General features: G+C 34.4%; 2 protein-coding genes across 3 annotated transcripts; one reads left to right on the top strand and one right to left on the bottom strand.

Annotated features, from left to right (window-relative positions):
* The first annotated feature begins 2,212 nt into the window (after window positions 1-2,212).
* Window positions 2,213-7,169, top strand: LOC112705921 (splicing factor SF3a60 homolog). Its single transcript, XM_025756949.2, has 12 exons — window positions 2,213-2,722; window positions 2,825-2,941; window positions 3,157-3,261; window positions 3,689-3,831; window positions 3,935-4,031; window positions 4,689-4,853; window positions 5,066-5,137; window positions 5,341-5,499; window positions 5,639-5,716; window positions 5,922-6,050; window positions 6,245-6,391; window positions 6,628-7,169. Exons 1-12 carry the CDS (start codon window positions 2,549-2,551, stop codon window positions 6,772-6,774), a joined length of 1,533 nt encoding a protein of 510 aa, XP_025612734.1. The 5' UTR covers window positions 2,213-2,548; the 3' UTR covers window positions 6,775-7,169.
* A 6,259-nt stretch (window positions 7,170-13,428) lies between these two features.
* LOC112705920 (uncharacterized) lies at window positions 13,429-20,606 on the bottom strand. 2 transcript variants are annotated; one of them, XM_025756947.3, is made up of 5 exons: window positions 19,509-20,606; window positions 16,669-17,500; window positions 14,862-16,197; window positions 14,450-14,533; window positions 13,429-14,207 (listed from the first exon to the last, which is right to left on the bottom strand). In XM_025756947.3, exons 1-5 carry the CDS (start codon window positions 20,071-20,073, stop codon window positions 13,539-13,541), a joined length of 3,486 nt encoding a protein of 1,161 aa, XP_025612732.1. In that variant the 5' UTR covers window positions 20,074-20,606; the 3' UTR covers window positions 13,429-13,538. The 2 variants fall into 2 exon arrangements, with proteins under 2 accessions (XP_025612732.1, XP_025612733.1); XM_025756948.3 differs by having other exon boundaries at window positions 19,504-20,475.
* Window positions 20,607-22,053: the final 1,447 nt, after the last annotated feature.

Here is a 22,053-nt window from a genome sequence, read left to right as displayed (position 1 = left end):
ATCAAAATAATGAAAATATATGAGGTAAAATTCAAGATCGATCATAATTATCACGGGTGAACTATTTTACCAACCTGGTTGACAAATAAATAGTACACCTTTAAATTGTTATATTCTTTGTTGTCCGTAGCGGTTGATTAGTCAAAACGAACTTTAATTTGTTTCTAATAATAATAATAATAATAATTTTTTTTTATATTGTGAGTATAAAGAATCTTATATAATCATTCAATCTGAATAATATATTTAAATGGCTTTTGAATAATTAATTTGAAAATGAGTTATTTTACTATAGTAATATATGATTGAATGTTTATGACTTTATGTAAAACACTTTTATAATAATAATAATAATAATGAGGGAGCAACATATTGACAGAAATTATTTTAATATGGAAAGGGAGATGGTGTTTTGGTTGAATATTGATATTTGAAGTGTATTACAGTATTGTGGAACTCGTCCAACATGCCCCCCACGTGTTGCACAATACGCTGCCACGTGTCCACCACGCACCCCACGTGTTGGCCAGAATACTGCCACGTGTCTACCACGCCCCCACGTGTTGCACCACGCCCCCACGTGTTGATTTTTTATCTACAAAATCCACCTATCTGTAATTACACCAAATAATCTCATTTCCCAAAAAAACACCAATATCTCTTCCATATAAAAAAATCAGCCACATATTGAAGTGTTTATTTATTACTTTTTGTTTGGTATTGATATTGATTTTTTTTTTTTGGGGGTGGGGCGTGGTCATGATATTGAAATGTTTATAAGCGCACCTACTTTTACGTTGGGCCATAACACTCATTTCCTACTTTACTGTGGAAGATTCAATAGGGGAATAGACACATAAGTAGTTATGTGACATATGATATTTTGATAAGAGGTCTATCTATCTGCACTTCCATATGATAGGTAAGGTAACTCACATGCTCAATCAAAGAATCATTCATAACATTTTTACAGAATGTTTTTTTGGGTTGGCAAATAATTTAGATTTTTGAGACTTGATATAAATTAAAATTGAAAACAAATATTAGACTGAGTCTTAGACATAGTCACTTGAAAATGATATGCTACTATGTTTTATTTTATGCCATTTTTTTTAACAAATATTTATAGGTATTAGTTATTCTCATGGAAATAGATAATATAGTATTCCCATGATTTGATAAAATTTAATTATTCCTTGTTGAGGTTGAAAATGAAATATTCTCATAAAATAGAAATATATTATAACGTTTCTCAATTGTGTTGGGTGATAATGAACTAAATAATTTCTTAATGTATTTATAAGTGACAAATAGTTTTTTTATTTAACAAATGATTTGTATATTAGGTATGATTTTTTTTTGTAGAAACAAGATAATTATTTAGAAAGTATATATAAAAATTAAAACAAATTAGGTTTCTAGATATATATTTTTTTATTATTATTCTTTAAATTTGTCATTGACAAAAAAACCAAAAAAAATCTTAAACTAAAATACTAAATTTTAAATTTGAAAAGGTTTCAATTTTCTAAGAATATTTGAAAAAAAATGTATCAAAATCTGATATATAAAATCCTTCTTGAGAATATATATAATATTTAGTTATTTTATCACATTTTTAATATTTTAAGAATTTATTCTGTCATCCATATTTTTTAATATTATTTTTATTAACATTATAAATTTTTAGATATTATGTCGAAAATATACATTGTCACCAAGCCAAAGTTACACTTGAAGGGACATTGATTCTTTGTTTCAAAGAAAGGTGGCATTGAAAGATGATAGACAAGTGTGACTTCTCACTTTGGTAATGGTAGATAGGAACCAGCAGGAAATAGATGCTCTGCCAATAAAGCACACAACACTAAAAAGCGTGCTTTGATTCACAGTTGCACCTTCACACATACACATACATAACACATGGTTGTTGGGACACTCAAAAAGCATATGTCATTTTCCCAGAAGAAAAAAAAAGGTGGAGGAGGAAAACATATCATCAATTTGGAATTTTGCACGTTTCTTACTTTGACCAAGATTAAGTTTTGATTTTTGGTCATTAAGTTGAATGCAAAGTGGAAATTCATATTATTAGATAATAATTTAGCCAAATATATTAAATTAACTAGTGATTTTCAACTAATAACTTCTAATGAAAATAATAAATGTAGGTAAGTCTTTACCTTAATCAAAAGCTACCTTCAATTGAAGATGGTAGTGAGGTAGGTAAAGCACACCTACCCCTTCTCTCTCTCGCGCTCTTTTTTTTTTTTTTATGACCTAGATTATGAAAAATTTCATATTGGGCTAGTTATAATGTCTGGTCATTTTATGTCTGTTAATTTGAAAACAGAAAGCCGATTGGGCTAGACACGTGAGGCCCATAAATTAATCAACTAGATCTGCTAAAGAAAAAAAAAAAGGTTGGCGGTGGCAGAAGGCACGACGCCGTACGAGGGTTTTTCATTTCCCCTTTTGTGCGGTGTTTGTTTCTTGTTGATTTGTGAGAGCAGGTGGTGGTGGAGCTGAAGAGTGAGTGTGAAGAAAGATGTCGTCGACGCTTCTGGAAGTGACACGTGCCTCGCACGAGGAAGTGGAACGGTTGGAAAGGGTGATAGTGAAGGACCTTCAGAATGAGCCAACTTCCAATAAAGACCGCTTGTTTCAGAGCCACCGCGTTCGGAACATGATTGACACCATTACTTCCACCACACACAAGCTTGTAAGTTCTTCTCTCAAACCCTAATTGTTCTCTTTATCCTTTTCTTTGAAGCTGGAATTTTGATTTGATTCGTTTTTTTTTTTAATTTATTTTATTTTCCAGATTGAGATATATGAGGATAATGACAATGCCAGGAAGGACGAGATTGCTGCACTCGGAGGTCAAGCTGCTACTGGAGTCAACAATGTATTTAGTGCGTTCTATGATCGTCTCAAAGAGGTTATTCCTTTTTTATTTTCTTTTCTTAGGATTTATTTATTTATTTTATATGGAGAGGTTTAAGTTGGCTCGTTTTTTTTTTAAGAAGTTACTGGATAATTGAACATGCTGAAGCTGATTTCACTATTTTATTATTCTGTTGATCGTAATTGTTCGTTCATGCTTATGTATGTTTTAGTAAATTGGTTTATATGGTGATGTGTGCGCGTGTGCAGATACGAGAGTATCACAGGAAGCACCCGGTTGCCCGGGTTGTTGATGCTAATGATGATTATGAAGCACTCCTTAAAGAAGAACCTCAAATTGAGTTTAGTGGAGAGGTCTGTCATCTTTCCTGTCTCTCTCTCTTTAACCCTGACTATTATTGCAGTGATTGAAAGGGGAGACCAATGCACAGTTGCAAATTTTGTTTAGAGAATAGATATGTTTTTGTGATAATCAATGAGTGCACTGAATAACATGAAAAATATTAAGAACGATGTTTGCTTTAAGTGAGATTAAACCTGGGTTGGCGACATGGCGCGCAGATGAATATGCTATTCCCACACACACATACACACACACACACAGTTGATTGAGCCTTTTGGTAGTCTGCATGTGTATGGAAAGCATGATCCCTCTGCAGGGTACCTTTTAGTTGGAGGCAATGAGTATGCAAAATGAAATATTATGTACTCTAGTGTTAGTTGAGATAATGTCACATTTCGACCTGATCTGGTTATTGATTCCGTGAATATTTTGTTCCAGGAAGCTTTTGGCCGATACTTAGATATGCATGAGCTGTACCATCAATATATCAATTCAAAATTTGGAGAGCCAATTGAGTATTCTGCGTATCTTGATATTTTCCCAGAGGCAGACAAGATTCCACGCAAGAAGAAAATGACAAGGTGATTGTTTCAATTGTTTTTATCATTTGACATCTGCATGCATCCTAGTCATTTTAATGGAATTTGCATATCTGTCTGAGCTTTTGCCTTTCAATTTCAACAGGCAGTACAGAGAATATATGGAGAATCTTTTGGAGTATCTTTTGTATTTTTTCCAGCGGACAGAGCCCCTGCAAGATGTTGATCGAATTTTCTCGAAGGTTGTTTAATTCTACATAATTTTTAGCTCAACTTTCTTTTTAAAGCAATTTCATTTAAGTTTTTTTTAGGTCTCCAAAAAGTAAGGCTCTATGTATTTCCAAGATTTTTGGAGTCCATACTTAAGAAATCTCCACTTTACATGATCTGAATTTTCACTTTATTGAAATCTAGTGTTATTTTTTTTTAATTGTGAAAATGTATTCCGATTATTTTTTGTATTTCTTGTGTCAATCTATTCTATTTTTATATCCTTCTATTAATATACTTTTTTACTATATGAGAATGGATCAATCAACTTTTTCATGTAAGATACTTAAACCTGAATTCAAATTTTGAATTAGTGAAATAGTGCTGAAATCCCATACATGACTGGTGGAAATATGATCTTGAAATTAATTTTCAAAGGGATTCTATGATTTTAGTACTTTATGCTTTCTTTCTATTCTCAAATACAGCTTACAATTGCCTTCTTCTGTAGTTCCTGCTTCATGTCTCAAGCCTGTTCCTTACTGTATTATCTGAAGTAATGCTGAGTTTAAATTGCATTATTATTGGCTTGCAAGAAATTTTCTAACAATTAACTTCAATACTTATATGATTTTGTTTTATTGTGAGTTTTTTCTTTCTGGGATTGAGATCTAACATAGTTGTGGCAGGTAACAACTGAATTTGAAGAAAATTGGGCTGCTGGAAAGGTACACGGATGGGAGAATGAAAATCAGGACAATGGACACGCACCTGCTCAGCATGCTGCACTTGATCTTGATTATTACAGTACAGTTGAAGAGCTGATGGAAGTGGGTCCTGAAAGGTTAAAGGAGGTACTATAAGACTAAATACTGTCTATGATCTATCCATCTATCTTTCGATATATCTAATCAAATTTCCTGTCCAGTTTCTACCATAGTATTAAAATATAATTAACTTAATGACTAGCAATGTTGAGTATCTTTCATTGGCACTCTTTGGTTTCAGTTATTTCTAGTGTTCTCATCATGTGTCCTTTTTTCTTCCCTGCTCCTTGATGTGGTAGGCACTTGCAGCATTAGGACTTAAGACTGGTGGCACCATTCAGCAACGTGCAGAGAGACTCTTCCTCACAAAGGTAATTTGTACTCCTTTATGAAGTAGAAGGATACACTTCCAGTGGCTTTTATATTCAAATCCTGTATGCTTCATCTCCAAATTTGGTTGATGCTTTTGCTCCTGGAATTTTTATTGAATTTGTTTTGCATTCTAATAAACTGTCTGTACAATTTTGGTTGACTGACTGACATAAATTTTCTTTCGTTTTTGTTCATTATGCAGCACACACCTCTTGAAAAACTGGACAAGAAGCATTTTGCTAAGGGAGCACGTGCTTCAGAGAAAAAAGGGGTTGCTCCAGTTCCACAAGAAGATGCAAATTCAAAAGAAATTGCATTAATGGAGGCCAAAATGAAGAAGCTGTGTGATTTGTTAGAAGAGGTTTGTATCTGTTGCTTATTTCCTTTAATTATTCCTTTGATGTCTTAGCTTCAGTGGTTTGGGCATATATATTGACCCTTGGTATAAAATGTTAACTTCTGTTCTATCTACTCATATAACTTTATTAACCTTTCTGCAGACTATTGCCCGAACAAAAGACAATGTCGTAAAGAAGCAAGCGCTGACGTATGAAGAAATTGAAGCAGAACGTGAGGAGGTGAGTGAAAGCTATTCAATAACCTCCAAAAGTTAAAAGAGATATATTACATTACGCAGAAGATAATTTCATATTTTTCGTCTGTTTACTGCCATTTAATTTTATTACTTGTTCCATCCAACTATACGCTTAAAAAAAAAAATTTCAGGTGATTTGTACAATGTATAGCTCATATATGATTGCATTTACTTTTGATACTTGCCAGGAAGAGACACAAGAGGACACTGAAAGTGAAGATGAGGAGCAGCAGATATATAATCCCCTAAAGTTGCCAATGGGATGGGATGGGAAGCCCATACCTTACTGGTTGTATAAGTTGCATGGTCTTGGTCAGGTATCATTCATTTGTCTTTCACTTGGAAACTGAAACTCGTATGTTCCTCACTAGACATCTCAAGTAGTTGCAGGTAGAAAATGTTTCGCTTTTAAAAGAGAGAGCTTATAGAAGTCAGTTAGTCAGTTATTGTTATAATCTATATGCCATCACAAGATACTTCCAGTATAAATAATATGATATGCATCCTGCAGGAATTTAAGTGTGAGATATGTGGGAACTACAGTTACTGGGGGCGTCGGGCTTTTGAACGTCATTTTAAAGAGTGGCGCCATCAGCATGGCATGCGATGCCTTGGTATACCAAATACCAAAAATTTCAATGAGATCACATCAATTGAGGTATTCCTCTTATTTTATTTTATTTGACTTTTTGTATTTCCCTTGTCGTCATGTAGCATGGCATTAAAATGTCCAGTTAATGGTAGTGTACTAGTGTTTTAGTGCTGCCACCCCTTGGTCTTTTTATAATGCTCGACTTCAAATCGAATTTAGCTTACTTTCACCATGAAATCTATTCTCTGGGAGTCTGCAGTTCTCCTTAATTTCCCCCTCACTGGTAACATTGTGTGATACAGGAAGCAAAGGAACTTTGGAAGAAGATACAGCAAAGACAAGGAGTGAACAAGTGGCGCCCAGATTTGGAAGAAGAGTACGAAGACAAGGAAGGGAACATCTATAATAAGAAGACGTACACTGATTTACAGCGCCAGGGACTCATATGAAGAGAAAGAAGCTTTGACATTCCTTTGGTGCTGGCTCTGAGAAGCCAAAACAACTGTATTTTTTGTCAAGTTAATAGGCCAATGTTTGTAGCTGAATCAAATTGTTCACTAGCAGAGAGTAGAATGGGGGTAAACAAGGATCATTTTCTAGCGGATTGGGTTACACTTTCCTAAGTTTTGATCGTTAGTCTGACCAGAAGGTTGTAACAGTGTGTTCTCTACTTCTCTTTGGTGCTATTAAATATCTCTTAGTTTGTTGTAGATTCGGTGAAAGATCTCGTCATGGTACTCCACATGAACAAAATGGGGTAGTGGTTGGAGTAGTATTGAATGGGCACCATACTTATCTCTATTAATTTAAGGTGCTAAACCATAAAAAATTATTTGTTCATTAATGTCCTTCCATACGCATAAAGTATCTAGGGATTCAAATGGTAAATTAAGTGCCCACCCAAAAATAATATTTCTTTCAAATTCTAGAATTATATGCTTATCTGTGGAGCTTTTGGACCCCGTATATATTATTTACGGTTTTAAACTCATTAGGAAAAGAAAGACTTGAGATAATAAATACTTCGAGAAGGTCTATTTTGGAGTAAATTTATACGGAATTTCACATTGGATGTTTTCTTGGCAAATTTTTAATTTCTAAAAGTTTTTGAAAAATATTATGATATTCTCGTCAAATATATTATTTTTTTGTTGAATTAATTTTTTAATATACGTGTTAGATAAATGAATTCTAATAAAATTTATTACATGACAGTTAAATCTTTAAACGAGGGAGAGATCCATCTATTTAACTGTGTAATTCTCACATTTTCAAAATAATAAAAATTCAATGAAAATAAAAGAATTGATGCTTTGGTAATTAACAAAAGATTGATAAGAAATCAAGCTCGGATCAAGATTGTTATAAGAGAGTTTTATAAAGATTTATATCATCAGGAGAGATTACCGGTTGTGGGATTTAAGAACCGACTGGTGAATCGGATTGATGAAGAAGAGTCTGTAGTATTGGAGAGAATACCAACAATGGAGGAGATTAGAGAGGAGGTTTTGCGTTTGGAATTGTAAATCATCCAAGGTTTCAGGAAGTGATGGGTATAATATAAATTTCATTAAGAAGTGTTGAGATGAGATTGGTCCAGAGTTCACGACAGCTGTACTAGATTTTTTTCGGTCATCAAGGTTGCCTTCTGACTCCAATATTACTTGGGTGACCCTTGCACCTAAGTACACGGGAACCAAGGAGATCAAGGACCTCCGGTCGATCAGCATGGTAAGTTGCGTGTACAAAGTAATTTCCAAAGTGATGGTTAGAAGGATGAGATCAGTGATGCCAGGTATAGTAGGGGAGACTCAAAACGCATTTGTGAAGGGTCGGAAAATACATGATGGGGGCACTTATTGAATGCGAAACAAAAAAAGAAAGCGACAATCATTTAGACTTTCAGAAGGCTTATGATCGGGTAAAATGGAGTTTTGTGAATATTGTGCTACAAAAGATGAGCTTTGGTTGGAGATGGAGGGAATAGGTTAAGGAGTGTGTTGGTATAGCGTCTATGTTGATCCTGATAAATGGCTCACCATCTAAACCTTTTAAGATAGAGAGGGGTTTGAGATAAGGTGATCCACTGTCTCCTTTTTTTGTTTTGTTTTGGTTGTTGATGTTTTGCATAGGATGGTAGCGGAGTCAGTCAGGAACAGACATATTTTGCCGCGGCTGGTTTGTAAGGACAATATAGAGTTCTCACATATCCAATTTGCAGATGACATTATATTGTTCTGTCCACCCGATGAAGAGACAATCAGAAATTATGCCAGGTTGCTAAGGTGTTTTGAGGTGATGTCGGGGTTAATTATTAACTTTGATAAATTAAGTTTAATCCCAATCAATTGTGAATAGCAGTGGACTCACAACATATGCAACTTATTGGGATGTAAGGAGACTAACCTTCCAGTAAGATATCTTGACATTTCTTTAGGAGCGAACCCAAGGCTGGTCAAGACTCGGAAATCGATAATTGATAAGGTTGAGGAGAAGTTCAGCTTGTGGAAGGCAAAAGTGCTCAATAATGTGGGTAAGTTAGTCCTTATTAAATCTGTGTTGAATAGCTTGTCGGTGTACTATTTGAGCTTGTATAAGATACCGAAGGCATTGGTAGAAAAGTTGATCTCATTGCAGAGAAAATTTCTATGGAGCAAGGAGGAAGATAGAAATAGTTTGGCACTAGTTAAGTGGGAAGTGATTCAGGCCCTTAAAAAGGTGGGTGGGTTGGGGGTAGGTGATGCCGTGGTTAGAAACACTGCACTCCTTTTCAAGTGGTGCTGGCATTTTTCAAAAGAGGAGTGTCTATTATGCAAGAAAGTTGTATCCTCCTGCTATAACTTGAACTCAAATGATATGTTATCAGTTCAGACATTACCTATTAGAGGGGTCCATGGAAGGATATCTGTCAGTTGAAGTTCAAGGATAGTAATGTCAGAGATAAGATGATTGTTGGGTTGTCTATGGAGGTGGGTGATAGAAGGAGAACTCGATTTTGGGAAGATATATGGTTATAAAGTGGTTCGTTAAAGATGAATTTTCTGAGACTTTTTTCTATTTCAAACCAAAGAGGATATGTCATAGGAGATTGTGAATTTTGGGATGGATTAGAGTGGATTTTGAACTTCCAGTGGAGACGAGATATATACCAATGGGAGTTAGAATTAGTGGATCAATTGCATGAGACTTTAAGGCCTGTAAAGCTAGCATATGATAAGCAAGACAGAGTTGTTTGAAAGTTTGACAAGGAAGGTATTTTTTCAACTAACTATTTTGTGCAGCTGATGCAGTCAGAAACTCTTTCGGAGGATATCACCAGCTACAATTTCACCAGAACCATATAGAAAGGTTTGGTTCCGCTACGAGTGGAGCTATTTATTTTGTTTGCTTTGATAGGAAGAGTAAATATTAAAAAAATATTGCATAGATTGGAAATTATTAGTTATGGTGATAACATGTGTGTATTGTGTAAAAAAGATGTTGAAGATATTCACCACTTATTTCTTGGTTGTGAGTTTACTTAGCAGGTGTGGTGTCAATGGCTATCTGACTTTGGGAGATCATGGTCTGTTCCGGGTTCACTAAAAAACATTTTGAGAGTTGGAAATGTGTTGTGAATAGAAAGGAGGAGCGCAATAAGTAGCTCATATGCTTCTTTGCGGTTATTTAAAACGTTTTGTTAGAGAGGATCGGACGGATTTTTAACAACAAAGAAGGGGGTGCATAAGAGGTGTTTCAAAAATCTTTAACCAGTCATAGAGAGTTAAGTAGTTTGGATCCTTTTTATTGTTGATCGCAATACCAGAGATGACACTAGGGATAGTTTTTGTTTATATTTCTTTACATGTTGATGTTTGAAGTTTTAGTTCTTTTGTCACTCCATTATATTGTATTGAGTTCCCTTGTTAAAAAAAATTTGAGTATTTCTTTCTAGCTATACACTTGTTTAATCCAGGCAAGCCGAAAATGTTGTTGAAAGATGATTGGTGCTACAGTCGTTGCACTCAATACCCCAAGAAGGACGAAGTTAAAAAGCGTTTATTATTCATGATGTGATCGAGTTGATTAATAATTTCTTTTCGAAGTATTTAAAAACAATAGCAAATTCTTCTCTCATTCAAACTATTTGGTTTACAATTAGAGCGGGAGTTAAACCCCACTTTGATCCCTAAAATTGGCGAGTTGTATTGATTTGGTCCCTGACTTCTCAATTGCCACAATTTGATCCTTTATATTTAAAAAAATGCACCAATGTAGTTTCTTGTGTATCTTTCGTCGTCGGAACTCAACAGTGTTAATGGCGTAGCTCAAGCCTTATCACGCTAGACATATTAAAACAACGTGATATGTATTTTAGCGCTAAAGAATGCACTAAATGACGTCGTTTGAGGGTTTGAACAATACTAAAAATGTTATACCCCTCCTTTTTAATATTGCTTAAACCCTGAAATAATATTATTTAGTGCTCTTTTAGCATCACAACGTGTACAACGTCGTTTTAATATATTTAACATGACAAGATTTAAACTATCTCACTAATGGCATTTAGGAGGAATTATATTGGTACACTTTTTTAATTTAAAAGATCAAATTATAGCAATTAAAAAATTAAAGACCAAATTAATACGACTCATCTTTTGTAACTACAATGTTTGTTGTTGCACCTCTTGAATGAATAATTGTGAAACTTAACTCCATTTAGTTTGACACATATGATATAAAATAGCTTTTATATGACAATTATATCATTAATTAGTTGATAAAATATTTTTTAATCTATATACTTACATAACATGTGTGCTTAGGGTATATGATAAGTTTATCAATAAAAAATAAATATAAAATAAATATATTAAAAATTTTAATCTTGTATATTTTTAATAATTTATTTTTAATTTATAAATTTAATATATATTCTTAAAAGACAAGATAGATAAATCCTATTTTATATTATATTTATTATGTTATTTTTTATGTTGAATATTTTCATTATTTTTATACTTATTTTTTAATTATCTATATATTTTCACTCATTTACATTATAACAAACATATGTAATTAGTTTTAGTTTAAAATTTATAATAATCCCGTGCATCACAAGAGTCACCCAAGATAAAGATAAACTAAGGACATTTTTTTGTCAGTATTATAAATCAGGATTACTATACATTCAAGTACTTTTTTCATCTAAGTTTATTCAAATAGATCCAACACCAACAAAAATTACTCTTATTTAAAGAGTCATTACACGCGCTTTTTCTTCTTCTCCTCCTCCACGCTTCTTTCAAATACACGCATACGTCCTCTTCTTCTTCTTTCAAATTCACGCATACCTCCTCTTCTTCTGCTTCTCCTCCTTCTCTTCTTTTTTTTCTTCTCCTCCTCTTTTGTTATCGTCATTACCAACAACACCAACATTTTGCTAATGGATTATTTTTTTAATCGAATTGAATGGAATGCAATTGCTAAATTGAATTGAATGGACGCAGGTGTTTTGAATTGAATTGAATTGATAATCTCTAAATTATACACACAGGTGTTTTGAATTTGATTTTATATAATGGATAATATTCTATTCATTTAGTACTATACAATTATTTCACCTTAATAACGTATTCGGTTTATTATGCAGAAATCTGTTTTAATTTAATTTTATATAATGGATAATATTCCGTTCATTTAGTACTATACAATTGTTTCACCTTAATAACGTAATTGTTTCACCTTAATAATATATTCGGTTCATTATGAATTGAATGGACTCGGTGTTCTGAATTGAATTGAATTGATAATCTCTAAATTGCAGACACATGTGTTTTGAATTTGATTTTATATAATGGATAATGTTCCGTTCATTTAGTACTATACAATTGTTTCACCTTTAACATGTTCGATTCATTATGCAAAAGCCTGTTTTGAATTTGATTTTATATAATGGATAATATTCCGTTCATTTAGTACTGTACAATTGTTTCACCTTAATAACATGTTCGATTCATTATGAATTAAATTGAATTGAACAAACGCATGTGTTCTAAATTGAATTGATAATTTTTAAGAGGAGAAGAAAGAAGAAAAAAACCTGCATGTGCAAATTTAAAAGAAGAAGAAAAAGAAGAAGAATGAGAAGAAAAAGGGAAGAAGAAGAACCTGCACGAATTTGAAAAAAGAAGAAAAAAAAATACGAGAAGGAAGAGGAGGAAAAGAGAAAAAAAAGGAGAAAAAACGCGTGATTTAAAAGGTTACAACAATTTGGATAGACTTAAATAAAGATTTTACTTGAATGTAAAACTTTATTCTTTATAAATAGGCTTGTAAAACTTTAAACCCCTATTCTTAAAAGAAAAAATAGAATGACAAATATAAGTTTAAATTTTAAATACAAAATGTGTAAAAAATCTTTAATCAATTTGATCTTTAAGTAATAAATTTAAAAACTAATTATTTTTCCAAACAATACACAATGAATTATTTGTATAAAACTCTTCTGTACTGACAGTATATAAAAAAATACATTATTTGTGTAAAACTCTTGGCTACTATTAGCATATGAAAATTAAATTCATATATTAACATGAAACCCAGGTTATGAGCCTCACTAAACCTAAAAACCAGAAAATAAATGTCAATTCATCATTAATCATTAAAACAGGAGTATTATTCGGATAATTAAAGGAAGCAAGGTAATTTTGTAAGCTTGGGAAGAGACTAAAAATTATGGACGGCAAAAAACCAGAGCCCTATAAATACAAAAATAAATTCTCTCTGATTCAATTGATAGCACATTTAATATTGTCAAGTATAACCTCTTATCATGTAAAACCAAGAAAAAACATATAAAAGAAAATATTCCATGCTAAAAAACCACTTTGAATTGAAAAAATCAATAAATAAAAATTCCATTCCCTATACCAGCTAAGATTTTATTTGAAAAAGGTTCTGTAAATGCATGAACCATGAGAACTGTAATCTTAGTGCATTTATGCAGGAGGAGAGAAACTCGGCGGAAAAAATACTACATGTAATGCTCATGGAAAAATTTTAAATAGGGAGAATGCAATGCAGACACATGCATGCAGGGCTCTTCAAAACGCCATACCAGGGGAACAGGAATTGCATTTCCTTTTATTTTCTCGCTCAAAATAGAAGCAACATAAAAGGGGATGAAATAAAACCTAATGGATAAAAAGCAATAGAAGATAAAGAAATTGTCTCAATGTGTACTTTCAGGAGAATGATGTATCCGGCTTAAAATTAGCGACTCAGACTCATTTGAACCGGGCATCAAAGCATCACAAGCTTTGGGGGACCTATCCTCAAAATTTAAGGGATTAACCTTTGTATCATCAAAGCTCAGTTTTTCATCTGCACAATGGGCATCAACAGATTTAACTTCGCTATTCATATCATCACCATCTTCAAGCAAAGTGGCAGTTGGCTGAGCTTCATTCTCAGATGCAATGGAGTGATTTTGATTTTCATTCGCATCTCCGGAATGGGCATTATCAGAGGTGATTTTTTCCTCTTTTTCACTGGAACCAGCTAAGGCTTCTTGGTTCTCAAGCTCTGCAGATGGACCAGACATGCCAGTGTTTAAAGAGTGGGTACCGTCATCATCTTGCTCCATTTGACTGCTGGTATTATTGATCTCTTCCAGATGCTCCTTTGGAGAAGAAAGGATTTCTACTTTCTCTTGTTCTTCTGTCGGGATCGGCATATCTTTTGTTCCATCAGAAGCTGATACAGAAACCTGCCTATCCTCTAAACTGGGAATAGGAACTGACTCATCCACTTGCATCTGGTTGGAATCGGCAGCAATATCTACCTCATTCCCATTAGGCAGTTTCACCCCCCTCTGCTTCTTGTAAAGGTCTATTGCTTTCTGCAAATTCAAGAATATGTTCACCCATCAAGACTAAGAACTTAATATTTATGGATTTATTGGGCTTAACAAAATATAAGTTATGATGCTCAACTTCATTAAGACAAGGCTAACTTCTAAAATATAAGTAATTTCTATAGTATAGCAAGTTACACTGTTCAAACACTATAGAGAAAACAAACATGAATTCATTAACAGACAATAAAGGCACACAGAATTTTAACAGGTCAAGTAGATTATACCTGGAAGATAGAATTATCAATTACTGGGAAAGGAAAATGCCTTGATATAGTGGCTGAATATTTCAGTCGTGCTCCAGAAGCATTCTGTCAAATCGGGGAAACTGATGATGTCAGGGAAGATTTATTGCATTTACGTAATAAAAAACAACAGCTTCAACTTATATATTTGTACCAGTTTGTGGAAGTGACATCCTCGACCACCTCCCCCCCCCCCCCCCCCCCAACACACACATGCACACACCCAACACCCTCCTTTAAATAACTAAATAAATAAAACCACTCAAATTTCATATTTAAAGTTTGAAGAACTAAGATAACAGTTCAAACAGGCCTCAGAACACAACCACCTGCCACCCACCACACAAAAGATAAAAAGGTCAACTACGGCATGAGTTTTCAAAAGAATTTATACCTTCAAGGACAGTTCTGTACTAGCATCTGCATCAACCGGTGCATTCTTGTTAACATTTAGAGCAGACATACACTGGTCATACAAATCTGGCTGAACCAACTCCACTGAAATGTCAAGCTTGGAAAGGTAGAAACGGCTCAAAAGAGAGGTATTGTCACTTGGTGTTGGTGTTGAAACATCAGGCACATTTTCAAGACCAGCCATGTTCACAGTAACTTTTGCTGGAGAACTGAGACTGGAAAACTTTGTCCCAGGAGGTTTCTCATCAAATTCATCCTTGTTGGGTTCATCATGAGACATCTGAGTAGTCTGATCAGTCGAACCATTATCAATCAGGGGTGGACCTGATTCATCTTTGCAGGCTGGGGAAGGCAACTCCTTCTTCGAGTCAATATTCTGTTCCTTCCAAGTCTCCGAACCAGCTTCCCATCCATGATTATTTGTTGAATGTCTATTCCTGTCCCAATCAGAACCACCGTACATGTGAGGATCATCTCTGAAGACACCATTATTACCATCCCATCCATGCAAATGAGCAGGTCCGGCTCCATCCATCAAATTCTGCCACCCAAGTGGACGCAAGTGACCTGGAAATCTATCAGCATCAGCAATATGGTAAGGAATGCCTGCATGGTTAACCTCCATTCCAGGCCTAACACCAAAGAGAGGCTGAGATGTAAACTGTGGCATCATTGCTTGAAAACCTCCATGTGCTGGCCCAGGTGGGAATGGAACAAATCCATTCGGTACAGGTGAATTCCAGTTTGGTACTGCCCTCCATGAATTGCCACCATGCAATCGTCCAAAACCAGGCTCACTACTTCTTCTGTATCGATTATTGGAGTTATCTCTATCATCATCTAATGAACCCATATATGGTCTCTCTAACGCAGCCCTAAAGGCAGGTGCAGGTGGAATCATTGACGAATTGCTTTGACTGGTCCTTCCATATAAAGATGAGTCTGCTTGAGATGGCTCATCCAATAGTGATTTCTCTACAGTCGACTCCCGACCAGGTCTATCATCATCAACACTGTTCTTCCTTCCACTTTCATCAGTTTCATGATTTCGCTTAGCATTGCTTTTATTAGGATACCTGCGCTCAATGCTTGTAGATGAAGGAGATCTTTCTCTCAGTCCCATGGGTGAAACCTTGGCACTAGAAGACCTTTCAGTTGGCAGGTCTCCTACAGAACCTTCATCCATTTTATTGGGTTTTTCCATTAATTTGTATTTAGGGCCTCTCTCTGACATCCCAGAGTAAACCTCTCTTGAGCCTTTGGTTCTCTGTTCCATTGTTAAGTCCCTATACTTTGAATCTTCACCACTTGCATTTCTGAAAGATGAAGAAAATGGAAACCAATAATTGATTCCCCTTATTAGAGTTCCATAAACAAAAACAAAAGTTGGTCACATCAAGAAAATTTAAATTGTGCAAGCAACATTTCAACTGTGACCGACAAACTCAGGTTGATCAGTTCCCCTTTTGACAACGTTATGATTATTTTAAAGCATTTGTCATATTTAAAATGATAACTGTCAACACCAATCGCCAACATAATCATTAAAGAAAATGTAATCACAGGACACATTTATTCAGTAAAGCTTCTTTGGAGTATGACATCTCTTTACCAGCACTGATGATATAACACTGCTTTCAAGACAGAACTACCCAAATAACCTCGAGGGGTAAAAGGAATAAAATAGTACATATGTGGGGAGGGAATTCCAGCTAAAACACTACTGTGAACATTGGCTTAAAATGTTCCAACCAAAAGATTCAAGATAAGTAAGCCAGAAGCAGTACCTATGTTCATCCTTGCCAATGTGCGTGCTAGGTGATCTGTGTCTATTGCTAGTCCCAATTGAATCAGGATGAGTTTGCCGAGGTTGGGATCTTCCCCTGTCTACATCAGAATCAGCTTTACTGCTGCTCAAACTCCTCTTCTCAGCATCAGAATAATGGCTCTTAACAACTCTAGATTTAGAATCAGTATAACCATCACGATCATCCAAAGTTCTTTTCTTTGTCCCACCCTCTTTGCTTCTGCCAGTTCTGTCATCCACATGTGACCCATCACGATCACGGTGACGATCATGGTCTCTGTCTCGTTCACGATCCCATTCCCAATCTCGATCTCTGTCATAATCACGATCTCTGTCAAGATCATAATCACGATCGCGATCAGATTCCCGTTCACTGTGACGCTCACGCTCACGAACAGATTCTGAATCACGGTCCGCATCACGATCACGATAATGGTTCCGGTCACTCTCTGGAAGCTTGGTTCTCTTTTGTCGTGATTCTAAATTATGCTTCTCTTCCCTACCATGTTTCTCATCAGATCTAATGCTATTATGATCTTTTGAAGGGCGCTCATCTCGTTGCTTTTCATTTCGATGTTTGTTCTCCCTTTCCATCTCATCCCTATTCTTGTCTCTATGTTTCTCATCTTTTCTCCTATCATCCTTCTTCTTTCCATCTTTGTCATCTCTAGAGGACAAATGCCTGTCATAACCATCTCCAATTTCATCTTGGTGCTTATCACTATCACCATATTCATCCCTTTTCTTCCTCATTCTCCTCTCAAGCTGGTTATCCAGTTCAGGGCTTTGCAGATCATCTATTTTCATTGAGTCTGCAATAAGGCATAGCCACATGGAACAAAATAAGTATTTAAATAACCACAGAATTCACATCCATAACCATAAATATCAGAGGATAAAGCTTGTTTGCCATCATTTTGTTGGTGCAAAGTATAACATTGCTAATCCCAAAGGTTCAATCGGGCAACAATTGGGTCCATGATGTTGCCAGATGTACCCCACATGATATTATTCAATTTAACTGATGTATGAAATACGTAAGTTCTTTTTGTTAAACTTGCAAGTTCAAAACAAAATATTTACTGAATACCAATCATGTTTTCTGATGACACAGATGGGTAGTAGCACAAAAAAGATTAAAAAAAATAGACATCTATTTGAATACAATGGTCTAATAACTTGAACAAATTACAAGGAAGATTTTGACTCCCAACACCAAGAAGTTGAACCAGACTCATCAGATATTTCTGAGTGGCCAACAGATTTTCACAATGAAAATATTCAAAAGAGAATATGCTAAATTTTTTCCTTCTTTTTTTGGTATATCAGGAATAAAAGTTGGTATTTTGTGAGCATCTTTAAGAGCACTTTATGCTTGATTCATTACTTCCATAAATGAAGGAAAACGAATTTTTAAAATCAGCCCCACTAATTTATGGCACATTGATAGAAGGTAAATGTGATAAAAAGAGATAAGCAAGACGACATGAAAACTCAAGGAAAAAACAGAGCAAGTATACAGATTGTAGAAACATTTAAAACCACATTATTCGAATAAAGCTTTGAAGAGTCTCTTAAACCAGACAAGAATATTCCCTAAAGAAACCAAGGATGAAGATTCAATCCTATACCATAGGAGCTCTAAATGTAATAGTGTCTTGAGCAGTGTGCTTCAAGAAAATATACCAAAAGACCACAAAATGCTCATTACTGGAATAATTGCCCTACTTACAAGCTAAATAGGTAAGATTCACTCTTATAAAATTTAAATTAAAAAACAAGCACAGCAGTAAACGGGCAACCACAGGTTCATTTAAGTGAAAACACAAATCAGATTTAAACTAATGCACAAAAGAACTGTCACTCATAATTCAAACAACTAATTTTATGCATATAGGCAAAGTAACCACACAATCATCTGAGTTCATTAGGCGAAACCAAGTTTTCCATTAAGATTGGAGATCCAGTTGTACCAAAGATCAATTCAAATCCACCAAAACATCAGATAAAGCAAACTTGCAGAGGAAATATTACTTGGATGATATATGGATCAGTCTGACAACTGATACATGGTAAAGAATTAAAATCATCTAAAAGAGAAAAAAATGGGACCAAAATATTATGTGCAGCACCCTGGATTGAATTAATACTTAACTGAAAAAAAATTCAAAAGAATCTCTGTGTAATTGAGGCACAGCACCATCGAAATATAATATCACTATTAATATTCCAATCACTATATAACAATTTATTTTTATATTTTTGGATACAAACTAAATAACTAGAAGGAAACCTGGATTCCAGAAAAACACAAACACACAAAATGAGAAAGAATGTGAGGGACATCTTCTTCACAAGTTCTACAGTCACTTTCCCACAACCCTTTACAAGAGAAAGGAAAATCTGGAACCGGTGGAAAAAGTAGAGGAAGACAAGGGTAAGTTTGTGGACATATGTATGGGAAATAGAAAAAGTGGAATTTGATGTTTAAAGTAATGCTGTCATTAGCCGCTAGAGAAAATGGCAATATCCAATTCCTGAATTTTGCTCACGATCTTTTAACCTTTTAGGCTGAGAGACGCCAGCTATATACCCAACGGGTTGCTTATAAATCTACACTTATTGAATCACTCAACCTTTATCTAAAAGCATAACACACAGACACACACAGCTGAAAGCACAAACACAGTTCCGGAGAATGAGGCTAATCCATCTTAAAATGATTGTAACAAATGTGCTTCAGTCCAAATGACGTGACATTCGTAACAATGCAATGAAGAACACAAGCAACACAAACCAGTTAGTTCCAAGTTACCTTACCATTATTTTCAAACCCATGCTTTGGCGCGCGCTGTTCTTCCTCATCAACCGAATCCTCGCTCCTACCTTCTCCTCTGGACTTCCTCTCCTTCTCCGACCAGCCTTCCCTGCTCTCTCTCCGCCCCGAAGACGAATCCTTGTGCTTCCCTTCGCCCTTTCCACTGCTTCTCTTTCCCTCATCGCCCTCTCCATAAGCTCCCACACTCCCATCCCTCCTCCTACTTTTCGAATCTCCCGACACAGCCTTTGACTTCCTCGACCCCTCTCCGCGGTCATCATCGCCTCCGTTCCACCGCTCTCCCCCTCCACCATCCTTGCGGCGCTTCGAAGATGAAGCATACTCGTCGGAGTAATCCCCGTTGCCGGAGCCGTGAACTTCCTTTCCCTCACCTCTCGAATCCAGCCTCCGCTTCTCGGCGGAGCTTGAATCCTTCGACGGCTTGACGGCGGCGCCGTCGTCCTTGCTCTTCCGATCCTTGAAGCCAGAATCCCTCTCGGAGTCAGAGTACTCCCTCGCGTCCCTCGAGCTGTGCTTGCTAGATTTGTGTTTTGAGCTGCGCGGCATCGCGGAAACCCTAATTGGCGAACTCGAATCGAGAGACTCGAAGAAAAAACCGAGCGCAGAAACCCTAATTTCTGAGTGAAATCAATCGAACGGTTGACAGAACCCTAATGGCGAAACCAGAAATAAATGGAGGCTAGAATGTTCGATAACCAGAGAAATGGATCGGAGAAGAAATGAATGGATCCGAATGTGAGCGAAATTACGCGATGGTACAAGAAAGAGCGAGGGAGTTTAGGGGTTAGGTTAGGGTTAAGTACGAAACAAATGTTGATTGTGTTGTTTGAAAACTGTTTGGAAGAAACGAAAATCGAAACAGATTCAGAAGTGCTCGCGCTCTCTCTTCCTCTCTCTGTTTTTTTGGGTTTTTCTTTTTCTTTTTCTTTGTTTTGTTTATCAAGTGTTAATGAGACTCGGAGGGGACCTTAGCCTTTGGCACTGGGGATAATTTTGTGCTGACAAGAATGGCCTCGGCTGCTTTATCTTATACCACTGGTATCCCTGTGCGGCGCTAGTGTGTGGTTTTCTTTAACGTGCCGATAACTAGGTCACCTTATTTACATCCCAATGGTCATGTTGTTTTGTTTGGTGCGCTCTCGCTTGATTTGATACATTAATCTATTGTGATTTAAATTTTTTTTTTAAGTTTTATACGATTAAGACTTAATAAAATTTTTAGGAGTTTAACTATTATTTTTAAAGTCTTAATTTTTTTAAATTAAATTTATTATTATCGTTTTTATGAGGATATTAAAAAGTTAATTAAACTTATAAAAAGTCTAATAGACTTTATTTATATAAAATTTAAATAAAGAGTCCAAATTTTAGTAAGTTAATGTGTAAAATCAACAAACTATTCACAAAAATTAGTTCAAAAACTAACACGAATTATTATTAAAAATTTTAGATTCAAATGAATCAATTGTAATATTAAAGATCAATTTGAGTCCAACCTCAAATTTTAGAAGACAAATTGAATATTAACTCATGTAATATGTTTTTTTAATGTTGTTATTCTTAATTAGATAATATTTTAATGTTTATTTTTATTAGTATGTAATATCTTTTAAATATGATATATAATTATTAATTTTATAATTTTATATTTTTATATTTAATTAAAATAATTAAAAATAATTTAAAGTTTAAATTAAAATGAAATCAAGCATTAAAATGCTGAAAATTTTAAATTAATTTTTATGATATATAATCTTATAAATATTTATATGACATTTTATAGAATATAAAATAAAATTAAACTAAAACTAAACATTGGAAATGCGTTGGCAATATTGTTTTTGAAACGCGAACATTTTATGTGTATTTCGAATATATAATTTTTCAATAGATTGTACCAATACAATATATTGAGCAATTAATAAATACAACAACAAATGGCATAAAAGAATTAATTCAATTTGATGTATAATCAAAAAGAAAATACTCATATAATAATATTTTCACATAAAAATAATATTATAAATTTTTAGATAATTAGTTAAATATATTTGATCAAATATATCAAATTATCTAATAAATTAAAATGTCATTTTTATATAAAAATATCATCAGAATAGTATCTACCTAATCTTAATATTAATTATCGTATTTAATGTTTATTTTTGAAAATATTAAATGTTTTCCGTAAAAAACGGTTGAATCGAAGATTTATTATTTAAAAAATAATTATTAAAATGACTTTAATTTTTAAAACAAACATGATTTACATGAATGATGAGAATGTATATCTAGTATTTTATGGGTTTGATCCGTAAAACCAGTTTTTTAGAATTAATTCAAAGATTTTAAGATATAGAACACGAGAAGTGTAATCCATAAATTTCTAGTAAGAATATATAAATCAAATTGTCATTATTCAAACCCAACTCTAATTATGAATTAGGTCTATTTTTTAATCCTAATTCGGTCATAAATCCAATAAAACTTCATTATTTTCGGACAAATAATTATACTAGCTGAAAA

This window comes from Arachis hypogaea, chromosome 8, assembly GCF_003086295.3.
Source record: "Arachis hypogaea cultivar Tifrunner chromosome 8, arahy.Tifrunner.gnm2.J5K5, whole genome shotgun sequence".
Taxonomy (NCBI): Eukaryota; Viridiplantae; Streptophyta; class Magnoliopsida; order Fabales; family Fabaceae; genus Arachis; species Arachis hypogaea.
This window is presented reverse-complemented; position numbering and strand designations above follow the sequence as displayed.